We start from the raw sequence: 24782 nt of genomic DNA, 5'->3' as shown, positions 1-24782 counted from the left end.
CATGATCTCAATTATATATTATATATATATATACATATATATATATATATATACACTCACACTACAATCGTGATGAGTCTGATGACTCTTTGAAGAAAAGATAACCCTCTTCTAATTGGATTAGTGTTTCTTTGCATATTTTTACGGTTCTTTGACTTTTGGGTAAAAATGCAAAGAAATACTTAGCCTTGAAATTTTTTATTTTGTTTTGTTTGTCTTTACCTTCCCACATACATACATATTGTTGTATAATATATTTGTCTAATCTATAAGATCACACCGATCGTAACCGTGTATTAGTTATTTTACATGACAACATTTTATTTTAGAAAAAAAAAATAAATAATAATAAAACCTTGTTCATCTTCAACAGTCAACACCATGAACTACAATGGCTGCCATGGAAGATGAAAAAAAATCGTAAAAAGTCAAATCCAGAAGATAATGTGTAATTCAGTTTGTGGTTTAATTGAGTTAATCTTCATCATTTAATCATCTACAACAATTGAAATTAGTGTTCTTCTCCTTTTTCTATTGAAGTTTGTAACCTACTTGTTCTTCTTCCTATTTTCTATTGAATTTGGAATTGTGTACAAATACAATAATTATTAAAGTAACAAAAGTGGTTAAAGTCGTATTCTTTAAAAAAAAATGGAGAGCCGAATGACCTCAACAATGGCTGAAAAAGATAAAAGGTCGGCAAAAAGATCCCGATAATATTAAACACTTTAACTTACTAATTTATTTGGTAACACAAGCAGATTGTTTAGCTAGTAACACAAGCAGTTATGTTTGGTGATCAAATATAAGAGACGTAGCACTACTTATTATCAACAATAGATATCCTACAAATGTCGATGTTTATCTTGCAATCTTGATTACTAACGATGGACCTAAATTTGCACCGATGAAATATTGTCTCCAAGTTCGATCCCTTACAAGAACATGAGTTATCTTTTATTCAAATTTTATTTGTCCTTACCCTCGAAGTGATATTTACAAATATGGTAACAATTATTGTATTCTAAATCTTATGATGAGTAAGTTATATTTTACAAATACACTTTTGTAGTAACAACAAAACTTAAAAAAAATTGTGAACATATAATTATTAGTAATAAATTGATATATTGAATATAATTCTCAATAATTTTTCAAACTTTGAATACTATACATAGGCCATAGTTATAACTTTCAAGTTAACAATTTACCCTTAGTAATTTAACTTAATAAAACATAATAATCGTCATAGGAAATAAGGTAACATTATATTGATCACGTGTAATGATTTTTGTTTAAATTTTTTTCATGTTGAGATAAAGAGGCAACAAAATTTTAAAATTATGGATGATGTGAATAGACACAGTCACTGAAAAGTCATAAGAAATAAAGTTGAATAAATAAATATATAGTAATCGAGTTTTACATCAATATTAACAATTGATGTGAAAACTATATATAAGTTTATGATTAGTTACCGACGATGCAATGAAGAGTAATATATTTTGTTTGCTAAATGTTTACATGGTGAATATCATAATATCTCACAATGTTGATTACTAACATGTTTCTCATAAATTGTTACACATTAAATTTGGTACCGGGTTTGTATCTCATCCTTAATCACTACAGTTTTTTTTAGTATAGTTTCCTTAAATCACATAATTATACGGTAACAAAAAATGAAAATATAGTATTCAAAAGAATATATTTTATTCATATATAACACTTTTTTTTTTAAAAAAAAAAAAGAAAAATAATAACCTAATATTAAAAAAAATATGTCGTAAACACATGGGATATTTAGCAATAAGTGACAATAATTATATTGTGCGTAACCAATCATGATTCGATTTAAACTCTTAATTATTTTATTTAAATCTTCAAATCTATAAAGTAAATCTACTACACTTAAGGCCTGTTCTCATTGACTGAAATCAGCTGAAATGAACTGAACTAAACTAAACTGAACTAAACTGAACTGAACTGAAATTAGTAATTAGTGATTTTTAACAACGGATTAGTGATCTTTGATTCTTTATTGATTATTTATTACTATACATATGTGTATATACATATGTACATATTAAAATATTTATGAAAAATATACTTTATAATTATAATATTTATGGAAAATATATTATAAACATGAAACCCCAAAACATTTTAAACACATATATTATTTAATTTAAAAATAAAATAGTATTATGACAAAAGAACACAAACCACTTTGTTGTTTAAATTTTTTTTCAAAAATAAAAAAAAAATGGTTGGACCGAAACTAAACAGAGCCAACACTCTCTTTATTGTTTTAATACACCATATTGAAAATAGTAGTCTTGTGTGAAGTCAATTAGTTGATTTGTTCAACTTAACTTTTCATTATTAATGTTTCTGTAAACTTCCTTTCTTAAAAGTCACAATTGCACTCTCTTTATTACATGTATCTAACCCATTTTAACAGTTTTTTTTTTTAAAAAAAAATAATAAATAAATAAATAAAAAGTTGAAACGAAATGATAGCACCGTTTGGAACCGAAGTTTAGGAGAAGCAAGAATGGGATTCCCTCATCCACTGCCTGGTACAAACTAAATGACATTTTGATGAATAAAATGGGAAAATCCATTAGTTTCGTTAACTAACATTATGATTAGGGATGGCAACGGGTCGGATCTGGACCGGGTCTAGATGGACCCGGATCCAGATCCCTTTTTGTATGTAGGATCCAGATCCGACCCGGATCCGTCGGGTCTAGAAAATGAAGACCCGGATCCGGATCCGTCGGGTCCAACAGATCCGGGTCCGTATCCGGGTCCAAAACGGGTCCAATATATTTTGCCTATTTTTTGCAAAAAATGTAATGTTCGGGTCAAAAATTTTATTTCAAACTTACATTGTTGGATATTAAGTTGAACCCCAAATTAACCAACTTATACACTCATATTTTGAATTAAAATTAAAAACAACAAAAAAAATACGATGTTACATATGAGCTAGTGAAAAAACAACGATGATGTATATAATATGAGCATCCAAAATTCATCTCTTGAAAGGGTTAATCTTTATCATTACTAACATTATCAACATTTTTAATAAAGAAACAAACAATTTTAGTTTTTTTTAATAGGAAAAATAAAAAAAACGGGTCCACGGATCTGGATCCGGGTCTAGGGCCCAGACCCAGATCCATATCCGTTTTTGTCAGCAGGACCCAGATCCGACCCGAATCCGTCGGGTCCAAAATTTGAAGACCCAGATCCGTGAAAAACGGATCTGGATCCACGGATCCGGGTCGGGTCCAGATCCATTGCCATCCCTAATTATGATTATTGCACAGGAAAATATTATGTAGTCGATTTAGCGTATCCTAATACACTCGGGTACTTGAGTCCGCATACAGGACGTGATTTGAGGTATCATTTACCTGATTTCAAGAGAACAGGTCATCCACAAGGAATGTTTGAGCATTTCAATTACCTACACTCGTCTTGTCGAAATGTAATTGAGCGGATTTTTGCGATTCTGATAAATAGGTGGAAGGTTCTACAACCTAAATTGATGTCGCAAATGCAATTACGTTTTCAGTTGCAAATAATCGTTGCTTGTTTTACTCTACACAATTTTATTCGTTTACATGAACTAGGGATTCCATTCACGCACCACGTTGAAGTCATGGAGCGAAGAGAAGATCATACTATGTACGATCCTAACAGAAAAGCAACTATGGATATTGTACGACAAGAAATAACTGATCAGATATGGGAGTCAGTTCAGAGGAATGATGAGGTAATGGAGGAGCTTGGTGGACAAGAAGAAGACGAAGAACTAATCGATTATGAAAATTAGTTTAAGCTGTGTAGTACTCTAATTTTCTCAATGAGTTTAACAGTAGAAATGTGTATCAAAAAAATAGAACCATTTGAACAATGAATTGTATCAATATTATTATTATTATTATTATTATTATTATTATTATTATTATTATTATTATTATTATTATTATTATTATTATTATTATTATTATTATTATTATTATTATTATTATTATTATTATTATTATTATTATTATTATTATTATTATTATTATTATTATTATTATTATTATTAACGTCGTTGTAATAAGAGCTTACAAGAATGAAATTTGGCTTTATATCATTAGCAATATCATTAGACATAAACTGAACTGAACTGAGCTGAATTTCAACGTATGAGAACAGGCCCTTAGATTGTAACTCTCAAAGGCCTCAATAATGTTTCAATTTTGATGTTTACATGCATATAATTCATCCTTTTTTTTTCTTTTTTCTTTTTTTTTTTTTTAAAAAAAAAAAAAAAGCATCCTTTTTTTTAATAACACTTTTTATTTATTTTATTAAGACTTTGTATCTAACACTACTTGTTTTTATTAACACTTTTGTATTCTTTGATACTATTAGCAAACTAGTCTTTTCCCACATATTTAATATGAGTAATTTTTTTTTGACACATAATATGAGTAAATTAGAATTAAACCAACTTATTTAGTAACACAAATAAAAAGATAAGTTATAAACACATGGGAATATTTAGCAATAAGTGATAATAATTTGTGTGTAACCTTAGCTTTTGTGATTAAAAACCCTCCAATGTATGAATTAATCTGTACAACACTTGATAATTGTATAATTGTATCTAACACCTTAATTTTATAGTTCCTTATATGTAATAAAATATAATTTGTACTTTTTTAGTATGTTTGAAATTTTTGTAGTAACAATAATGACAAATTACTAACACTTCTTTAAAAAATTTAACAAACATAGTAAGGTTAATATTGTCCAACTTTATAAATTTTTTGAAAATATATCAATATGGATGTCTATAAAAAGATCTTTAAAAAATAATTTCATTGGTTATTTTTATAATAATTTTTTTTGTAGTTTGTAAAATATCGTCAAATAAAGTATTATTCGATTCTTATAATAAACATCTCTCTTCATTAATGACGTTGACTAGGATGCTATTTTCTCAATAACAAAATTGTATATTTTAGTAACATAAAATATTTTTTTAGTAACAACAAATTTTATTTGGCGCCACTGAAATTTGTCCCACCTTCTTACGCTAAATGGTGCCAAAAACCAAAAACTTTTCCCTCTCATTTTTTTAGCTAAGAGCATGAATATTGGAGAGGATGGTTTTATCCTCTCATTCATTCTCTCTCCTTGCCCTATTTTGACACCTCACACTCTCTTTCATCCACCTCATTTTCCACTATCTCTTTCCTCTCTTCCATTTATTTTTCCCACATCAAAGGCTATCCTCTTGATATATTTTATACTATAAATATGGCCACACCATATTATTATTCATTATTTGTTATTGATAAGATCTAATAATAATAATAACATCAACATTAATAATAATAATAATAATAATAATAATTAGTATTCCATAATTATCATACATAATAAAAATTACCATACTTTACCAATATTTTGATACAATAACACATGGAATTAGGAATAAAAACACTAATTGATACACTAAAGTACAACAAATACAAGAAATTAAAGACAAATAAGTGAATATCCTCCTTTTTCTTACCGATTACTAGTATGCCCAAATCTTGCCCACAAATGTTCTACCAAATCTTGTTTAAGTGACATATGAGTTTGTTTATCGTGGAGATTTTCTGGTGTTGCCATTAATGTGGTAAGATTGGGATTTTGGTAGCGCGGGGTTACGGTGAAAGTCGTTGCTCTTCGGTTTGAAGTTCCTGCTAAATACTCGGGTTGTTCAGTAGCAAACTCATTAGGATCCCAATAGTTAAGATAACTTTTGCGCTCATCTTCCACGATCATATTGTGCATGATAATACACGCCATAACAATTTTCCACAACATTTCGACACTCCATGCCAAAGCAGGACGTCTTATAATGGCAAATCGAGCTTGCAACACTCCAAATGCACGTTCTTCATCTTTTCTAATACTCTCTTGTTTGGTAGTAAACAATCGTTGTTTAGGGGTTTGCAGTGCAGTTATTGCATCTATAAATGTTGCCCATTTTGGATAGATCCCATCTGTGAGATAATACCCCTGATTGTAAGTATTTCCATTCACGGTGAACTGAATTTGTGGAGCACGACCATTTAAAATGTCGTCAAGACGGGTGAACGTTGAAGGACATTTACATCGTTGCAGGATCCAGGTGTTCCAAAAAAGGCATGCCATATCCACAAATCACAAGATGCAACATCTTCTAAGATAACCGTCGCCGTTTTTTATCGCCCTTGATACATCCCTTTCCACCCCGCTGGACAATTTTTCCACTCCCAATGCATGCAGTCGATACTTCCCAACATACCAGGAAAACCTCTTTCCTCTCCTTCTCTTAGAAGGCGATTCATATCTTCAGGGGTTGGTTTCCTCAAGTATTCTGCTGAGAATTCATGAATCACTCCGTCAACAAAGTGTGTGATACAATGTCTACCCGTAGTTGCCCCAAGCTTGAGGTACTCGTCAACTTGATCAGCTGCGCAGCCATATGCTAACATTCTTATAGCCGCTGTGCACTTTTGTATTGGAGAAGCACCCAAACGCATACTAGCATCTGGATGTTGCTGGAAGAATCGATCAGTTTCACTTAGTTGGTTCACTATCTTCATAAATAGAGGTTTTCGCATGCGAAACCTACGTCGAAACTTATCATCACCATACAATGGTTGTTCGCTGAAATAGTCAGCAACCGACTGATCATGTGCTGCTTCACGATTACGTGGTATAACTTCCCTTCGTTTTCTCTGACGTGGAACATCTTCTTGTTGTTGTTTCATGGTGGTGTTAACCACATATCTCAATGCGTCTTCTATGATTTGTTGTTGCCGATTTTCCTCAATAAAATCAAGCAACATGTAGTCATAGATTTCATCACTAGAAGTGGAAGAATTTGAATTACTACTCATTTTAAAAATATTATTATGTAGTTGTAGTTGTGATAGTAGAAGTGTTGTAAGTGAAATAGGTCAATTTATAGGCAATTGAGATAAAAGTTACAAAAAATAATTTGCAATCTGGTAAGATAAGATTTTTACCAGAAGATAAGATTTTTTAAACAATGGATAAGATTTTTAGCAGATAAAATGAGATTGTTTAGCAGAGGATAAGATTTTTAGCAGAGGGATAAGATTTTTGGTAGATAAGGTCAGATTTTGTGGCAGATAAGATAAGATTTTTTGACAGATAAAATGAGATTTTTTCACATAAGATAAGATTTTTAGCAGAGGGATAAGATTTTTGGTAGATAAGATAGAAAATTACATGCTTTTTTTTCTAATAGAAACATAATATTATTACTCACACATAAGATTACAACATCTAATATCAAATAAAAATACAAACGATTAAAATTACTACTACGTACGATTACATCTAAAGTACTACAACAAATCTTAAACATAATGTTGTTAGATGAAAGATAAACTCTTGATACAAAAACTAAAAGATTAAATACTTAATACATAAAAAAATAACTAGTACTTAACTAATATCTCTAAAAAAACCTGTTACTAAACTCCTCTCTAAGCTTCTTGTACATTTCAACTTCAAATTCATCGAGGACGGGTTTTTCCATCAATGAACGTAACATGTTGAATTTCATCTCCTCCTCCTTTAGCTTTTTCCTATCTTCGCTCCTTTTACTTATCAAGTCGATCATTCGTTCTCCTTGATCAAGCCGCTTATCACTAGTTTCGTCAAGAGTTGTGTTGAAAGCTTCAAGGTTTATCGATGTGGAAGAATTACTACCTTCTGCAGCTACACTCTTTGATTTTTTTATACCCATAGGCCGCTTTCTTCCAGCACCCACACTTGGTGATTCTGGTTCGGATCGTTTCCCACTTCCCTCGCTCTCCAAAGGAAGTTGTTGGACCATATGTGGGTCTCATTTAGGAAAATTTTGCATTGTTTCAAAACAATGCATCAAAGTAAAGTGCTTTCCATGATTGAGTTTTGCATAATACTCATGGGCACGTTGGACAGCATCTCCGCCTGAGTTTCCACTTTTCGGGTGTCGTAGGATGTAACTGTACGCCATAACCCATTTTGAAACCCATCTGTTGATAAAATCCCAACGTTGTTGCATGGACTTAATGGTCCGTGCATTTATCTCTTCAAGGTTCTCTACTCGTGCCTCTTCGTATAACTTCCCAATTGCAGCCCATAAACCGGCTTTAGTTCATTTCGTATTCATGGTAACATTCCCACCGGCATTGATGTAGCCTGAAACAAGCGCCTTATCCTCAGTTATACTCCATGCACTAGCTTTTTTTTATCACTGGGGTCTTCTCCAGTAATGTCAACAACATCATCATCGAGATCTTCTAGATGTTGTGCTTCCCGCACATCTTCTGTTGGAGAAGCAGTGCTACTAACATTTACTCCCGGAGATTGATCCATGGGTTGGGTAAAATGTTGAGACATGGGAAATAATGGGACATTTTGTGAAGATGAACCCCCATGAAATTGGTGAGGAATTTGGGATGTATAATTCGGGTTTATAGGTCTTTGGTGGCTACCAAACCATTGCAAAGCAGCTTGAAATTGTGGATTATTGAATATATTTGGATCAAAAGGGGGAGTGTTTGAATTGTATTGAGAATTTGGAAAATTATTACTTCTTCCATAATTATGATTATTTTCATCCATTACATAAGAAAATTATAAAAAGAGAGGAAAAAGAGGAAGGAGTGAAAAAAGGTAAAAAATTAAAGTGCATAAAAAATGGCCAAAATTAGGTTCATTTTATAGAGAAAAAAAAAATAATAAAGCCGTTGGTGAAATCAGTTTTTTAAAATAAGTTACCGTTTTTCACTAATTACCATTATACATATTTTGAGGTAGTAAAATTTTGTTAAAAATAAACAAATAAAAGGTTGACACTTGTCAAGCAATTGGAGGCCAAATTGAAATTCTAGCCGTTGCCCTTGTTTTTGCTACTTTGAAGTTTCTGTCATATGTCAGTAAGTTTTCAGTTTCTTTTTTTTTTAATCAGCTAAACGTCGCCGTTTGTCCATTAAAATTGCTCAAACGGTGGGTTTTGGCTGATTTGCTCCATCCTCTTTGGCACAAAGGACGAGGTGAATAATCCTTCACCAGATGAGGATGAATGAGAATCCTCTTCCCCTTGAGGATTCTCTATACTACCTAACATCAAAGAGGATTACTCCAAATCAGCAAAAGTACCATACAAGAGGACATATATCCTCTTTGATATTCATGCTCTAATAATGAGTTATCGATTTTTAATTGGTAATGTATGTTGGGACCACATACATTCAATGTATGTGTATCATTGTTCCTACTATTACTACCTCACCGACAACAATAACAACAATAGTAATAACAATAACAATAACAATAACAATAATATTAATGACATACATTAATGATAAGACAAAAGGAACATTTATTATAACCACTAGAGCCATAGTTAAAACTAAGTATAGCTATAATTTTCTTAAATCTTCTCAAAGGTAAAGGGGTGGGGAGGTTGTCGGTTGTCGGCGGGAAACATGGTGTGGTGGCCGGGAATGAGTGAATGAAGGAGGAAGAGGAAATAATTTGAGTGAAAGTGAAGAGGGGATAAGAATTGTATGGTGAAATAAGGGGGGTGTAATCCGCTTTTATAGGGGTGAATTATCCATTGCAGTTTTACACAACTGTAAAAATATCACACAACATTCTAATAGAATAGTAAAATTAGTATTAATATTTAGGAAAATTTGTAAATTACCACCCAAAAAGAGGTCATGTTTTGATATTACCACCCATTAAAAAATTTATTCTAAATTACCACCCATTAAATTTGAACAATTTTCAGATTACCACCTTTTTTGGATTTTCGGTGGAAATTCCGTTTAAGGGCCCCACATAACGACTATAAACGGCTAATTTCACTATTTTGACTCTCCCCCCCCCCCCCCCCGATTTCTGTTGTTTAAAAATTGTACAACTTCAAGTCACAAAATTTGCCCCAAATTTCATTCAAAATTCCTCAAATTTCAACTGCTACTGTGAGAAGAAGTTATCTACTGAAGATCGTACACTCAATTTGCATCAAAGGTATGATTCCACTACTTCATAATTTAGGGTTTTTTCGCCAATTTAGGAATTAGGGTTCATGAGTCAATTAAATTGGGGTTTTTTTTGCAATTAGGCTATCTGTTTGCAATTAATTGTGCGATTTTGTTAGAATTCTGCTAATTGGAGTTGATGTTGTCCAAATTTGTTGAATGATTGTTTACTATGTTGAATAATTGTATCTTATGTGTGGTGTTTTCCGATTGAAAGAATTGAATGATTCATAGTTGCATGAAGTTGTAAGCTTGTTCTTTTTCTTTTTTGTTTTGGATTATGTTTTGCAGAAATGGAGGAGTCGCCATTGACATTAGCAATTGACAGGAGCTTCAACTATATGCTTTTTGTCCCAGAGAACACTTTGAGATGGCGCAATCAACAGTACATGAAAGTACAACCAAAGCATTCAATTTGCAGAAAAAAGTAGAGTTAGGGTTTTGATTCAATCCTAAATGGGTAGTTGAGAATTTGATAGAGAATTAAAGGAAGAAAGAGGGAAAAAATTGATGATTTTGGAAGAATTAAGTGAAGGAATTGAGGAGAGATGAAGTTTTTAGAGTTTAATGTAACAGTGAGAATGTTAGGTCGAAGAAAAGAAGAAAAAAAAAAGGAGGGAAGTTAATAAGGTGGGGCCCACAATCGGAAATTCCACCGGAAAACATAAAAAGGTGGTAATATGAAAATTGTTTTAATTTAATGGGTGGTTATTTAAAATAAAAGTTTTAATGGGTGGTAATTTCAAATTAGGACCCTTTTTGGGTGGTAATTTACAAATTTTGCTAATATTTATAAACGTAAATAAGTATCACACTGAGATGCAAGTCGTATTGGTCCGAGAACCCTAATCTATTCAAGTGGTCAAGGGTTCGAAAACTAAACGAAACATTAAAATGTGTAATTCAAAATTAAATAAATATAAAGGCTGCATCATTTTGTGTGACCATGAAAATTTAATCCATTAACATGTATGCTACAAATATTTCACATGTAAAAGTAATTGTACGTACTTTCTACAGCCATGCATGGGAACAAACAAACTAAGTATCATAAATATAGTATGTATTGATATCCTCAATTTTATCAACATGGCTAATTATGTACAGGGGCGGAACCAGGATATAAACAAGGCGGGGACCAAAGAAGAACAAATACTAATAATACCGAAATCATATTATAATTACAACCAATATTCTCAAAAAGTTTCCACACTTAAACTTCTAAGAAATTATAGCAAAATTAAAGGAATATACTTAACAATAAACTTTTGAAAAATTCCGCATATAAACATACCTTTATAAACTTCATTTGAGCTGTGCTCGCCTCTCTTTCATCATGTAAAAGGTATCAATGATGGAATCTTCACTAAGTGTCTCTGCGATCTCCTTTTCAATATACACCACCAAGTAGTCCCTCAAAAAATTGTCTTCCATTTTACTTCGAAGGTTTGTTTTCACAATCTTCATTGCTGAAAAAGCTCTCTCAGTTGTTGCGGTGGATGCAGGGAGAGTTAATACAAGGCGAATTAACCTATCAACAAGAGGATACAATCTATAATTCTCTCTCTTTTTTTGGGAGCAAAATAAGATGTAATAGTCCTCTTTGTTACCATTCTTCAAATCTAAATGAAAGAAAATTACAATAATTCAGTAAATAAGCAAAATCAAATTTCTTGCAATTTTTAATAAAAATTAAAACCTAGAATTTCAACTCTTAAAATTAACATAACCTCAATATATATGATTATAATTGTGCAATTAACATTAAATTCAACATCAGAAATAAGGGGAAAAAAAAAGTTCACAATCAATTTACCTGAAATAGCTTGAATAATGTTGAAATTGAACAATTGAAGAGAAGAGGAAGAGTCGCCGCAAGTAGATGAACTGATGAAGGCCTAACTGAAACTTTTGGGTTTTTTTGTTTTACATTAGAAAAGCGATTTCTGTTTTCCACCCTTTGTTTTGTTTTTTTTTTTAATTATTATTATGTTTAGCTTATACAAGAAGCTACTTGTAGTTGGATATCTCGTATAATGAGATTAGGAAAGGTAGTAGTCAACTTTCTTTATTTTTATTATTTTATTTTATTAATTTTATTAATAGGACAACAAAAGGCCCCACTACATTTCATATACAAGTAGTAGTACACGGTGTCTTTTAGGAAACTTTAGTTTAATTAATTTTTTTTTAAATTGTTGAGGGAGACCACACATACATATCCTACTATAATATGCTGTACTTTCTAATGTGTAGCATTATAGTTGAGGGGGACCAAGGCCCCCTTTGGCCCCCATGATGTTCTGCCATTGATTATGTAGAGTAATTTTGTAGAGAAATATATTGTGAGTTTCTGGTATAGAGGATCTCGTATGGGCAACTATAGAGCATACTCCTCAAAATATATTTTGTGAAAGAAATTGAACAACTTTTTAAAATAGGGAATCAGTAATCGGTATAAGTATACCTGATCGAAGATGGTGTTGATAACGTCGTGTTATGATTATACGGAGTATATAGATATATAGAGAGCAAAAGAGGTATTTCACTATCTGAATATTATCACAATACAGATGAATGAGAATGGTGAATTTGCAAATGCATTTCCTCGGATATTTATAGTAGAAGAAACATGCTACTACTTCTAGCTATACATAAGTCACACGTAGGTTAATAGGTTTGGAAAAATATTGCCAAGCATTTAATGGTGATGACCAAAAGACCAATAATTGTGTGGCATTCACACAAGTTACTTCATAACATATACATAACATATACACAAGTAAAAAAAAAAAAATCGGGTTGGCCCGACCTGCACGACATGGCCCGCTGCACGACACGGCCCGCCAGGCAGTAGGCCGGGTATGCCAAAATTTGACACGGCCTGCTGAGAAGCCGACACGGCACGAGCCCACCCAGGCACGGCCCGCGACGGCATGATACCCATGTTTAGTTTCACTCCTACCTGTACGACCGTAACAAGATGATGAACTGGGTTTGGATTTTGGAACTCCCCAGTCCTTATCCTTATTAAAACAAAAAATTGTACGAGAATAAAAAAGGTCGTTCAAATAAGAACAATGTTGTCCTTCAACCTACAGTGTTTACCACTTCAAAAAAAAAAAAAAGCCGTGTAATAGACGAAACATATTTAAAATTTGAGCAGCCAATTACAATTACGTTAATGCTCCCGTATCTTTCTTGACTCGTGCTAATTAACGTGTAACTTGATTTTGTTCATATATTTAAAGGGACCATTAACCGGGTCAACTGTTCAACCCTTTCAATTTTCACTCTATTATTTTAATCCAAATTTCAACCTCATGTTTTTGTTGATTCCATTGATTCATAGGCCGCTTTCCATCACCATTTTCTCTCTCCTAATTTCTTCTTTTTTTTACCATTTCAGATTCACCTCTAATTCCAATTTTCTGCAAAATATTTTCAAGTTTGAGCTTAATTTGTTGAATTAATTGAAGTTTGAGCTTAATTTGTGGATTAATTGAAGTTATTATTGTATTATTATGAGTGTCGGAGCTGAAAAATGTTGGTTAGTTCTGACGATGGCGGTGTTGGTTGTGGTAGTGATATCAATGGCGGCGATACAAGTTGAAGCTCAAGCTCAAGTTCAGAATAATGTAAATGAAGATGAGCTTCGATTGCAGTTGAGAAGCGGAGTTGCGAATGTTACGGATAGGATTGCATTGGAGATGCAACGCTGTGTTAACTTCTGCATTCTCGATGAGTAAGTAATAATCCTTTTTTTTTATATCGATTGATTAACGTGTGAATTTGACATAAAGTATAGAGTAAAAATGTCTAATCGTTGCAAATAATATGTAATAAAGGTAGTAGTACAATTATAACCAATTTTTATTTTTAGTTGATGTTAAGAAAAATAATCCTTTTTTTTTTTTTTAATATCGATTAATTGATGTATGATTTTGTCATGCATTTTTTTAATTAGTACGTTATTGTACTATTTCAAATTTACAACCAATTTTATTTTTAGTTGGTGTTGCTTTTGTATATTTTGGGTTTGTTAATTTTTTTGTGGAGGGGGGCGTGGGGGCAAAGAGGAGGTTAGCAATTAATGTTCCCTCCATTTTACCAATAACAGCAAATAGTAGAGTAGTACATAAATGTGAGGTTTTTCTATTAATTGCGATGCTAAATAAACTCTACTTGCATATTGTATTTTAATTCGGAGTTATATTCGACAGCTTTTATGATTTGGACTACTTGGTTGGTAAGCGGATAAGCGAATTACAGAGTATTTGACAATGTTGATACTCCTTCAATCTGCACTAATTTGACCTTAAATAGCGTTCTTAACGTCTATATGTCATGTAGACTTTTTTTCACTACGCCATATAGGAGGCTTATTTAACCATCTAAGTCAATCATTAACCATGTTATAAACATGAAAATGAAGGTATATGATTGCAAATTATAAGGTCTAATTAAAAAAAAAAAAAAAAAAAAAGACACCCTAAATAATCAAATATTAAATTCATTATTGCAACCTGGAGCAACACCCGGGCTACACTAGTATATAATTATATAACTAGTTTTTGAGCCCGGGTGATGCCCCGGGTTATTACATAGGGTTGATCATTAATATACATTGTAATTTGTAACTCAATTTTTTTGTAATTAAATTTATTGTTCTTAAAGAATTGTCATTTGTGACATATTAATATTTTGTATTAAAAAAAATACATAAAAAATAACTTAGCTTGGTGGTAAAACACTTAGTTTTAAATTTATAGGTTGCGTGTTCAAATTTTGTGGAGCGTATTTTTTTTTAATTATAAGTGCATGACGTGGTGTAATGATTAGTTTACGTGACATGTGGACGTTCTTAGGAACACCTTGTGCATGACATGGCGCAATGATTAGTTGAATTGGTGACGTGGCGTGATGAGGGAAGTCTACGTGACACGCGAACATTCTACGTATTAAGACCTACTTAATAGCATATTCTAGATAATATTTGCTTTTAATATGGTAGTTTATTAAAAAACTATATCAGTTTTAGTATATCTTTAGTGAAAAAAAACTTGACTTATTTTAATTATTCTTAAATCATTTTTACTCAATATTACTTTGATTTTAAGGTGAAAAATTACTAGAAAGTACAACCTGGGGTCCTTTTTGTTTGTTATAAATTTATTTTTGGCACACTTTTTTTCTTACACAATATCACCACATTGTCTTTTCAACAAAAATCCTTTTACCCCACACACTCTCTCTTGCTTTTTTCTTACACATACGCCAATCCCATCATAGTGAACAACATACTATCCAACTAAATAAAACAGATAATGCTTTTTGTTTAACTTCATCAAATCATTACCAGCAACCCATTTACAACTTCATTAGTATCCCATAAATTCATTAGATGTTAACTTCATTGCTTTTTGATACACTTGTATTTGCATGTACAATACCCCCATCATTGTCAGTAACTTCATTAATATGATTCATATGTGCCCTGACGGGCAAAATATATCGAAACCTCATGAAAGCTCATAATACATGTTCCACAATCATTTTGTGATTATTATTAGTAATTTTATGTACTATCATGTTACAGGAAATTGGATTGGAATAGAGCTTTTAATTACTCAAATTTGGACTTTTTGACTACATGCATGGCAAAAACTGAAGGTATGACTAAACATTTTTTTGTGCATTATCTGTGAATCTTTTGTCCAATCTATCTCAGTCAGAGAAGAAGATGAGATGTATAAAGAAATTGGAGGAATCACAACAGAAACTATCCTTGGATGACGTGAGCTGAAAATTTGACAGATTAGTTGATTGAATCTACATAAAAAGAAATAAACACAATCACAGAACTTTATTTTATTTTTCTGAATGTACTGTCTACCACTTATGTAAGGAAATGAACTTGGTTGACTTTGGCATTTTGGATATGTAAATAATGTAATTATTCACTAAGAGTGCTTTTTAAGCTCTTGTATAAAGTATCATAGGCTGACTTGGATTTTAAGTGCATGAAATGGGAAATGTGTTTTGCTTGGTTATTAGTTGCTCATTCTTTTGTTTAAATTAAGAAAGGATCATATTGGAAGACTAGAAGTGTACTTAAGCTTCAGAGCTTCTAACACAGCTCATAGTTTGTCTAGTCCATTTAAAAAATTATATGCAAATTAACTAAATGTGGCATCATGGTCGATATCGTTTACTCCTTGTTGATACCAAGGTATTGCATAACGTATTCAAAATGGAATCTCCCCTTGATTTTGAGAGGTGAGAGTACTGTTTGATAAAGAAGAGGGGGCACAGATATTTTCTCATACAACACTAGTTGCTTTGGCATATAACAGCAGTCCTTTATTCATGTAGCTGTGCTAAATTGCAAATAGGCTTTTAGAATGCTGTGCTGGTGATGGAAGTAATTTGTAATGGGTACTGGGTAGCTTACTTATGTTAATTTGTTGCCTATGTATAATTCATCTTAATCACTGCCAATTTTCTTACATTGTTGTAATCTAGAATTTTTACATTGGCATACAGATGCTGCATCCCGATTGTGCACAGAAGCAGAGATAAGGGTCTACTTGGGTAGCTTCTTTGATGGTGGTGGCCTTCAAGCTAACAAGAACTGTAATCTAACTTCCTGGGTTGCTGGATGCGAGCCCGGATGGGCTTGCAGCACTGGTTCTGTTCAAAAAATTGATTTGGAGACTACTGACAAGGAGATACCTGCAAGAACTTCTGAATGTAAAAGTTGCTGTGAGGGTTTCTTTTGCCCACAAGGTCTTACTTGTATGATGCGTAGGTGTCTCAACTTTATCACTTTCTCCTGAGTTGCTGATGCCGAAACTAATTTCAGCTATAATCTTATTATATGTTTTTATTCCTTCATTTTAATTTTTTATCAATACAATACACACCAATGGGGAACCACATTATCACATGCAAATACCTAATTATGCTACTGGGAAGTCTTAGATTGTTAGATATTCATTCTTTTTGTAGGGCCTGATTTTGTCCCTCATCAAACTTGCTTGAGGTCTTTTGCACTTCCAAGTCTTAATAATCAAGATGCTAGATGTTGGTTTGCTTATATAATATTATCATACTATCCTTATTTTGTGATTAAGCTGAGATTTTGCTTATATAATATTATAATACTATCCTACTCTTGAATTTCTATGCTTCCTTCACAACAATAAGAAAATGCACAACTACAAAATTGTTGTAATTTTAGTGACCTTGATCTGCTGTTTGACTTTGTCTTTTCTCAATGTGGCATCATCTTTATCTCCACATAAATGTGGTTCACTTTGCTCAAACTTATCTTTCTTACTATTATCTGCTGCCTTCACTTTACGTCAGTCATGACACCAGCGTATGTGAATAATGTGGTTGACAAAATAATAGATTAGTAGTTGTGAATGAAAGTTGTGAATGTTATGAACTTATGATTTTATTATGAATTTAGTTGTTTTCATTCACCTCTCCTCCTGATGTATGATTTTCAATCTTGAAGCTTGCCCTTTGGGTTCATACTGTCCGTTGGCAACCTTTAATCAAACAACTGGCTTATGTGAACCGTAAGTACAAGTTCTTCCTCCCTCCCTCCTCTCTGTCTTAAAGTTTCCTTACCTATCCTACTTTACAGCCCTTTATTAACAATATGAGATGGGTTTTCACAGATACAATTATCAACTTCCCTCAGGAAGGAACCATACATGTGGTGGAGCGAACATATGGGCTGATGTCGATAGAAGTAGAGAAGTTTTCTGCCCTGCAGGATCATATTGTCCCACAACCACTGATAAAAAACCATGTGATAACGGGTATTTTCCTATATCCAATGCTCAAAAGGCATCTTCTGGCTATTAATTTAAATGCTTCAAGTCACAATATACTCGGCTTCCCTTATAGTAAACATATATTTCACTATGGTATGTTAATCTTGTTTTATCTAATTACAGACATTACTGCTTGACAGGCTCTACATCAGAAACACGTAAGATTCTCATCAAACTTAAGTTACAGTTTCAGTGTTTTTGAAAAATGCATGCTTTAGAAGAAGTTAGGTTATTCAACTTTGTAAATTATACTTTACACCTGGCTTTAGAAAAGCCTGACTTATTTTTATGCAGGATGCTCCAAGTTGATCTCATGCAAGGAAAATTCAAAGGAACAGAATATCCACACTTATGGAATTATGCTAATAGTAAGAAATTTATTTTTCATTTTTGTTGAAACCCATTGTAACCGCTTGTGAGTGTCCCACATTGAAGAAAGAGGAGAGGTAGTTCCACTTTATAAGGTAGAGGAGTTACTCTTACTATTGCCAATTGGTTTTAGTGTGGAAGCTCCAAAGCCTTGTTTGTGGACCAAATTCTCCTCCTCCTTGTTCGGGTTGTCCAGGCCCATTTCATATTGTTTCGACATTTAACAATTTTTAAAGCAAGTCATGTTAATATATTTTTTCTTCTGTATCCGTACTGCTACAATGTTACATTTTTATAAACTACTGATGGGAATCGTAATCTTCCACTTGCTGATGCAGATTGCTTTAGTTGCTCTTCTTCTCATCATCTACAACTTCTCGGACCAAATTCTTTCCATTCGAGAGCGAAGACGTGCCAGAAACCGAGAACGAGCTGCTAGAAGTGTGCAACAGAAGGAACTTGTGCGAGCAAGGTGGAAAGTTGCAAAAGATGCTGCTACAAAGCATGCAGGCAAGTTACAAGCTAATCTATCACGAAGATTTTCAAACAGAAATCATCCAGAAAATTTCGAGATTTTGCATGATCTTGACGTCCAAGAAGATACTTCTCCACTGCCAACTAATTATGCTGGTAATTCAAGCGCTTTGCAGCCATCCACAGGTTTAGAGGGACCAGTAAATCGATCAGGCTTACATATACCTGAAGATGGGCCTCGTAATCCTGCTAGATTAAGCCTTGAGATTAAAGGAAAAAATTCAAAGGAAAAAGCTCTCAAAGAAAAAGGCATTCGTACAGAAAGTCAGATTTTCAAGTATGCATATGGTCAAATTGAGAAAGAAAAATCTCAAGAGAGGCGGTATGAAAATATAACTTTTTCTGGAGTGGTTTCATTAGCTACTGGAGATGAACAAAAGAAAAGGCCTTTAATCGAGGTTGGTTTTAAAGATCTAACTCTGACATTGAAAAGCAAGCAAAGATGTCTTTTAAAGTGTCTAACTGGAAAAACTATGCCTGGCCGTATAACTGCCGTCATGGGGCCATCAGGTGCAGGGAAAACAACATTAATGTCTGCATTAGCAGGAAAAGAAACTGGTTGCTATAAGAGTGGCTTAGTTCTTATAAATGGCAAACCGGAGTCAATTCATTCTTACAAGAAAATAGTTGGTTTTGTGCCACAAGATGATATTGTACATGGGAACTTGACTGTAGAGGAGAACCTTCGATTCAGTGCATGGTGCAGGTATGTTGGATTTCATTCCTCAAAGGCTAAAAGTACAAGGGAATGATTGGAGTGATATATTATTATATCAATTATATGAATGCATGTCGTAACAGAATCTAGATTCTAAACCCTATTGCCTCTGAATAGGAAAGTAGTGATTCCTCTGATAATACAAGTATCTTATCCACCAAAAGCTGAGATTGAATTTATGTTGGTTAACACTTCGAAGTTAATGCTGCAGTGGCATTGCCGTAAAACAATTTTTCAACAAAAAACACCATCATTCAATCTCTCCTGTATCCAACTTCATGTTAGAAAAATAAATAAGCATGTGATGTAGATGGTAGTAATGATAGCCTTATAAGACCTCCAGATTTACGAATTATCATGGTATTGAACTGTTGTTCATACCACAGAAACTGTCTAAACGAATATCCTTTTAACAATTATAGAGAACTTAGCATTCCAAATAGGATCGGAGATGAGACAGTAAAAAGCATTTTTCTAGGCTTTGCTTGTGATTTTATCTTGTTAAGCTTGACATATTATTGTGTCAGGATCTCACTTTATTACTTAGTCATCTTATAAAATTGATGGAGAATATAATATCATCAAGGTCATTTAATGTTTCTGTCTTGTTATGGATATGTTCTTTTCTTGTGTGTACAAATATAATAAATTTATTATCTGTTCCTATAACTCACAATTGCACAAGCACTATTCACTGTAAAAGGAGGAACCTCAGGTTCCCAGTTTATTTTCTTATTTATTCTGTTTCTTGTTAGTGATTCTTGTTGGTACTATTCTCTGCACTGATGATTATTTTTTTCCCCTGATTGAAGACTGTCCACTAAATTGCCAAGAGCAGAAAAAGTTCTAATTGTCGAAAGAGTTCTTATGAACTTGGGGCTACAGGAGGTGCGGGATTCCTTGGTTGGAACTGTGGAGAAACGAGGAATCTCTGGAGGCCAGAGAAAGCGAGTAAATGTTGGCCTGGAGATGGTTATTGAGCCTTCCCTTCTATTTTTGGACGAACCAACCTCTGGTTTGGACAGTTCATCGTCAAGATTACTCCTAAAAGCACTTAAACATGAAGCCCTTGCAGGAGTGAACATTTGCATGGTAGTTCATCAGCCCAGGTATGCTATCCTGATGGAAAGAGACTTTTTGAAAAGAATCCAAGTTTCTTTAGTTCAAAACTGATGTGAATTACAGTGTTAAGAAATTCCAAAAAATAAAAGAATCAAAGAATCTCCATTTATGTTTGTTTATTTGTTTAATATGAGACCGAGCACTGCTAAATTTAGCAATTTGACATGCAGGCATACATGTAATAGTGGAGGCATTCAATATGAGAATCTAACTTCCTTTTCATATGATGTACTCTTGTAACATGTGAATGAGATAGCCTGCATGTTATTATTGGAACTGCTTTATGCCTTTGCCTGATTGTCATAGAAGCTGATCTTTGTTGATATGACATTGCATTCCTTACTTTTCTTTTTCAGCTATGCACTATTCAAGATGTTTGATGATTTGATACTTCTTGCAAAGGGTGGTCTCATGGTTTATCATGGATCAGTAAGAAATGTAGAGGAGTACTTTGGAGGGCTTGGAATTAATGTTCCAGAACGAGTGAACCCTCCGGATCACTATATTGATATTCTGGAGGGCATGGTGGAGCCAAGCCCTAGTTCCAGTATTAACTATAAAGACCTTCCTTTAAGATGGTTGCTTCACAACGGGTATACGGTGCCGGAGGATATGCAATCCAGAGCTGCTGAATTGGGAAATCCTTTGAGAAGTGGAAGTGATTCTACTGGTTCTGGTAGTGAGCTCCAGTCTTTTACCACAGAAATTTGGCGGGATGTAAGGTCCAATGTTGAGCAACGACGTGACCACATCCACCACTATTTCCTCAAGCAAAAGGACTTGGCTGATCGTAGAACCCCTGGAATAATCCGGCAATACAAGTACTTTCTTGGCAGGTGATGATCCTCCGTAAATCATTCTATCTAGACTTTCATAACTTCATCTTTAGCATGTATAATTTATTATCAGTGAAATAAGCACCATTTGTGTATGATCTTGTTGTCTGACATTATGCACTATAGCTGCAAGTTCAGTAAGCTTTTGGCTAGATTTCCAGGAGTAAGAGCTTTTTAGGAAATTGTTTTGAAACTTCTATATGCATTGGTGTCAGTCTTTTCTGCCAGATTTGGCTGTTGCTGCCAGCATCCCAGAAGAAATCTTTTAATTTGGTGCCTATATGCCCTAGAAAAGGTCAATCCTGGTGTGCACTCCATATTTTGATTTTTGAACATCAATGGATAAACGCATCTATTATAATTCAAATGCTTATAATCCTGATATGTCCTTTTTAATCCACTAAAGTACCTCTAAATCTCACATAGGACTAAATGCCCCAAGAATTGTTTATGTTTGGACTTCAGATTAATTCTTGCTGTGCATTCTTTATCTGTTTTGTATTGAAGAATTTTCAGATATCAAAGTGATCCCAGTTATTCTTATGTCCCAGTTTGCTTTGCTTTATTTTAGCAGTTTGCAGTATTCATGCAGTATATTGTTTGATTTAATAATCTAGGGAGACTTGTTATTAGCAGACTAGCAGTAAACTCCATTGCCTCTGCGGCTCTGCCTACTTTAAATTCATGATCAGCTTAATTTTTACTTACACTTTGTATATGATTCTTTTAATTTTTACTCCATTTCTTTGGTGATTGTATATGATTTAATTAAGAAATTTAGGTTTTAAGTTTTTTTATTTTTATTTTTTTCCAGGATAACCAAGCAGCGACTACGAGAAGCCAGGTTACAGGCAACCGATTATCTTATACTATTACTTGCCGGAGCTTGCCTAGGTGCTATTACCAAAATCAGTGACACAGACTTTGGGGCAACCGGATATACATATACTATCATTGCTATATGTAAGTTTAAAATTAAAGCACTGTTAACATATTTTTGAATTCCACATTGCACTTGTATCTTAGGTTGAGGCTATAATGATAATTGAAAGCAATTCATCATCATTGACTATCCAAAATTTCAAAGCCTACCATTAGATTAATTATTAGTTAACCTTCTTGACTTCCATGACTTGTGTTTCACCCATTGAACATCATATGAAGTGTTTGGTAAAGAAAAAAATAATTAGAGTGGTGTTTAATCTGCCTTATTTCCCGAGTTTTTCTTCTTTGTCAGCACCTAGTACTGTGTTTTACCCTCATAGTTGCATTCATTTGTTATTACGATCTAACTAATTTTCCCTTACTTCAGCTCTCTTATGTCAAATTGCTGCACTAAGAACCTTCTCTCAGGACAAGTTACAATACTTGAGAGAGAGTGCTTCTGGCATCAGCAGCTTAGCACATTTCCTTGCAAAGGATACTGTGGACCATTTTAATACAGTGATCAAGCCTGTTGTGTTTCTCTCTATGTTTTACTTCTTCACGAATCCAAGATCTACCTTCATCGACAATTATACTGTTTTGATCTGTCTTGTCTATTGTGTGACGGGAATGGGTTATGCTTTTGCCATCTTCCTGAACCCTGGTCCTGCCCAACTAGTAAGTTACTCGGTCATTTGGATAACTTTTTGTATTACTGATTATTTGTGATATTTATGTTTGTCTTTAACCTTCCTGCTAAATTTAGATTTCCTTTTGCAGTTTTCAGTGCTTTTCCCTGTTTGCTTAACCCTGATTGCAAGTCAGTCACTGAAAAATGAGGCATTAAAAGGCATAGCCTACCTGTGTTACCCTAAGTGGACTCTGGAAGCACTAGTGATTGCAAACGCGAGGAGGTATGTAAAATATGTGGTTTCTGCAAGTTTTTACAACTAATTTGTGATGAAAAAGACAAAGTGCATAAAGTCTATAAATTTATTTCTTGGTGCAGTCCCTTATTTTAGGCCATGCAAGTTTATGAGCTGAACCGCTCCATTTCTTTACAGGTATTATGGAGTATGGCTTATAAATCGTTGTGGCATTCTTGTAAAATTGGGTTATAATCTCCATGCTTGGAAAGAATGCATCTTAATCCTCATTGCTTTCGGTTTGGTTAGCCGTGTGATAGCTTTCATCAGTCTGCTGATTATTCGAAAGAAGTGAGGTTATTTCTTTGGTCAGTTCTATTTTTACTCCAAACACGATTTTTTGTCCCTAAGATCAGACATATTGAAATCCATCATCAGCACCCAACTGGTTCTGCACTGCCTTTCAAACTTTCGATTAGATACTCGAGTTGGAAGAGAAGGATCTTGCTGATCTAGGGATTTTATGCCTTTAGGTGACTTGTATCATACATTTTTTTTTTTTTGTACATGTAAAAGGTACATTGTGTATGTTAGTCTGTACATAGATATTAAAGCCACTCCTTGAGTCCTTGCCAACTTGTAAAAGGAGCTATAAAAGCAAAGCAACGATTCAAATACGACACATTCTTCTACAATTGTTAATTGACCAGTTTTGTGATTGTATTCTTTTGTCCGAGATTAATTGTCATATCATTAGTTCAAATTACACTATTGATGAGCAATTTATGTTGGACAAACGAAGTACAATACATGTTATATAAACTTTTGGCTAAATAAATTTTGTTACATTTTTGTTTAAGTAATCTTGAGCACTTTTTGTTTTTTTTCATACAGCCAGATTGAATTGTAAAGTTTTTGAAGAGCACCAAAATGCAACAGTGGACAACTAGATACAGGATTAAAATATATAAATCATAGTACTTAACATCTTGTTTATTGGTTGTTACGTGAGAATAGAGCTTGAGTATAATTCCCAACTTGACAACATCCCATGTTTGTTTAGATTTTAGAGTACAATACCCATTTCTTTGATAAAACAAAGGAAAAGAAAAACTCTAGGGTTCTTGACTTCCTGTCCTTTTTATTTCTTTCTTTTTTTTTTTTTTTTTTTTTTTTTTTTTTTTTTTTTTTTTGACACAAAAGGTATTCTTGATTTTTTTGAAGCTACTGTATGAACTAGTTGTATATGTAATATCCAACTACTATTGTATAATTTTGATGATTGGGAGAATAACCACAACTATAGAGAAGTGAAAAAAAATTAATTAAGGGAAATTGTTCAGAAAAAAAAAAAAACAAAACAAGGGAAATTATTTAGGCAAATATGAAGATGATTTTGGCATAGGGTATATGGTTACGGGTTACCCATTGTAATATAAGAACATGGT

General features: G+C 33.2%; 2 protein-coding genes across 2 annotated transcripts; one reads left to right on the top strand and one right to left on the bottom strand.

Moving 5' to 3' along the window:
- Positions 1-5583: 5583 nt before the first annotated feature.
- LOC145643135 (uncharacterized) lies at positions 5584-6216 on the bottom strand. Its single transcript, XM_081694294.1, has one exon. The coding sequence runs from the start codon at positions 6214-6216 to the stop codon at positions 5584-5586; it is 633 nt and encodes a 210-aa protein (XP_081550420.1).
- A 7099-nt stretch (positions 6217-13315) lies between these two features.
- Positions 13316-24011, top strand: LOC145641949 (ABC transporter G family member 24-like). Its single transcript, XM_081692983.1, has 14 exons — positions 13316-13860; positions 15715-15788; positions 16662-16922; positions 17641-17704; positions 17807-17950; positions 18089-18123; positions 18260-18333; positions 18673-19574; positions 20399-20695; positions 21065-21544; positions 22359-22507; positions 22857-23146; positions 23249-23382; positions 23533-24011. Exons 1-14 carry the CDS (start codon positions 13640-13642, stop codon positions 23687-23689), a joined length of 3282 nt encoding a protein of 1093 aa, XP_081549109.1. The 5' UTR covers positions 13316-13639; the 3' UTR covers positions 23690-24011.
- Positions 24012-24782: the final 771 nt, after the last annotated feature.

Source organism: Chenopodium album, chromosome 8, assembly GCF_948465745.1.
Source record: "Chenopodium album chromosome 8, dcCheAlbu1.1, whole genome shotgun sequence".
NCBI lineage: Eukaryota > Viridiplantae > Streptophyta > Magnoliopsida > Caryophyllales > Amaranthaceae > Chenopodium > Chenopodium album.
The sequence above is the reverse complement of the archived record's forward strand: the minus strand, read 5'-3'. Positions and strand labels throughout refer to the sequence as shown.

Excerpts from the sequence above, each read along its gene's own strand:
- LOC145641949 (XM_081692983.1), top strand. The coding sequence starts at position 13,640 with ATGAGTGTCGGAGCTGAAAAATGTTGGTTAGTTCTGACGATGGCGGTG. Across the intron at positions 15,789-16,661 it reads ATGCATGGCAAAAACTGAAG|ATGCTGCATCCCGATTGTGC; the intron begins GTATGACTAAAC and ends ATTGGCATACAG. Across the intron at positions 20,696-21,064 it reads ATGGTAGTTCATCAGCCCAG|CTATGCACTATTCAAGATGT; the intron begins GTATGCTATCCT and ends TTTCTTTTTCAG.
- LOC145643135 (XM_081694294.1), bottom strand. The coding sequence starts at position 6,216 with ATGGCATGCCTTTTTTGGAACACCTGGATCCTGCAACGATGTAAATGT.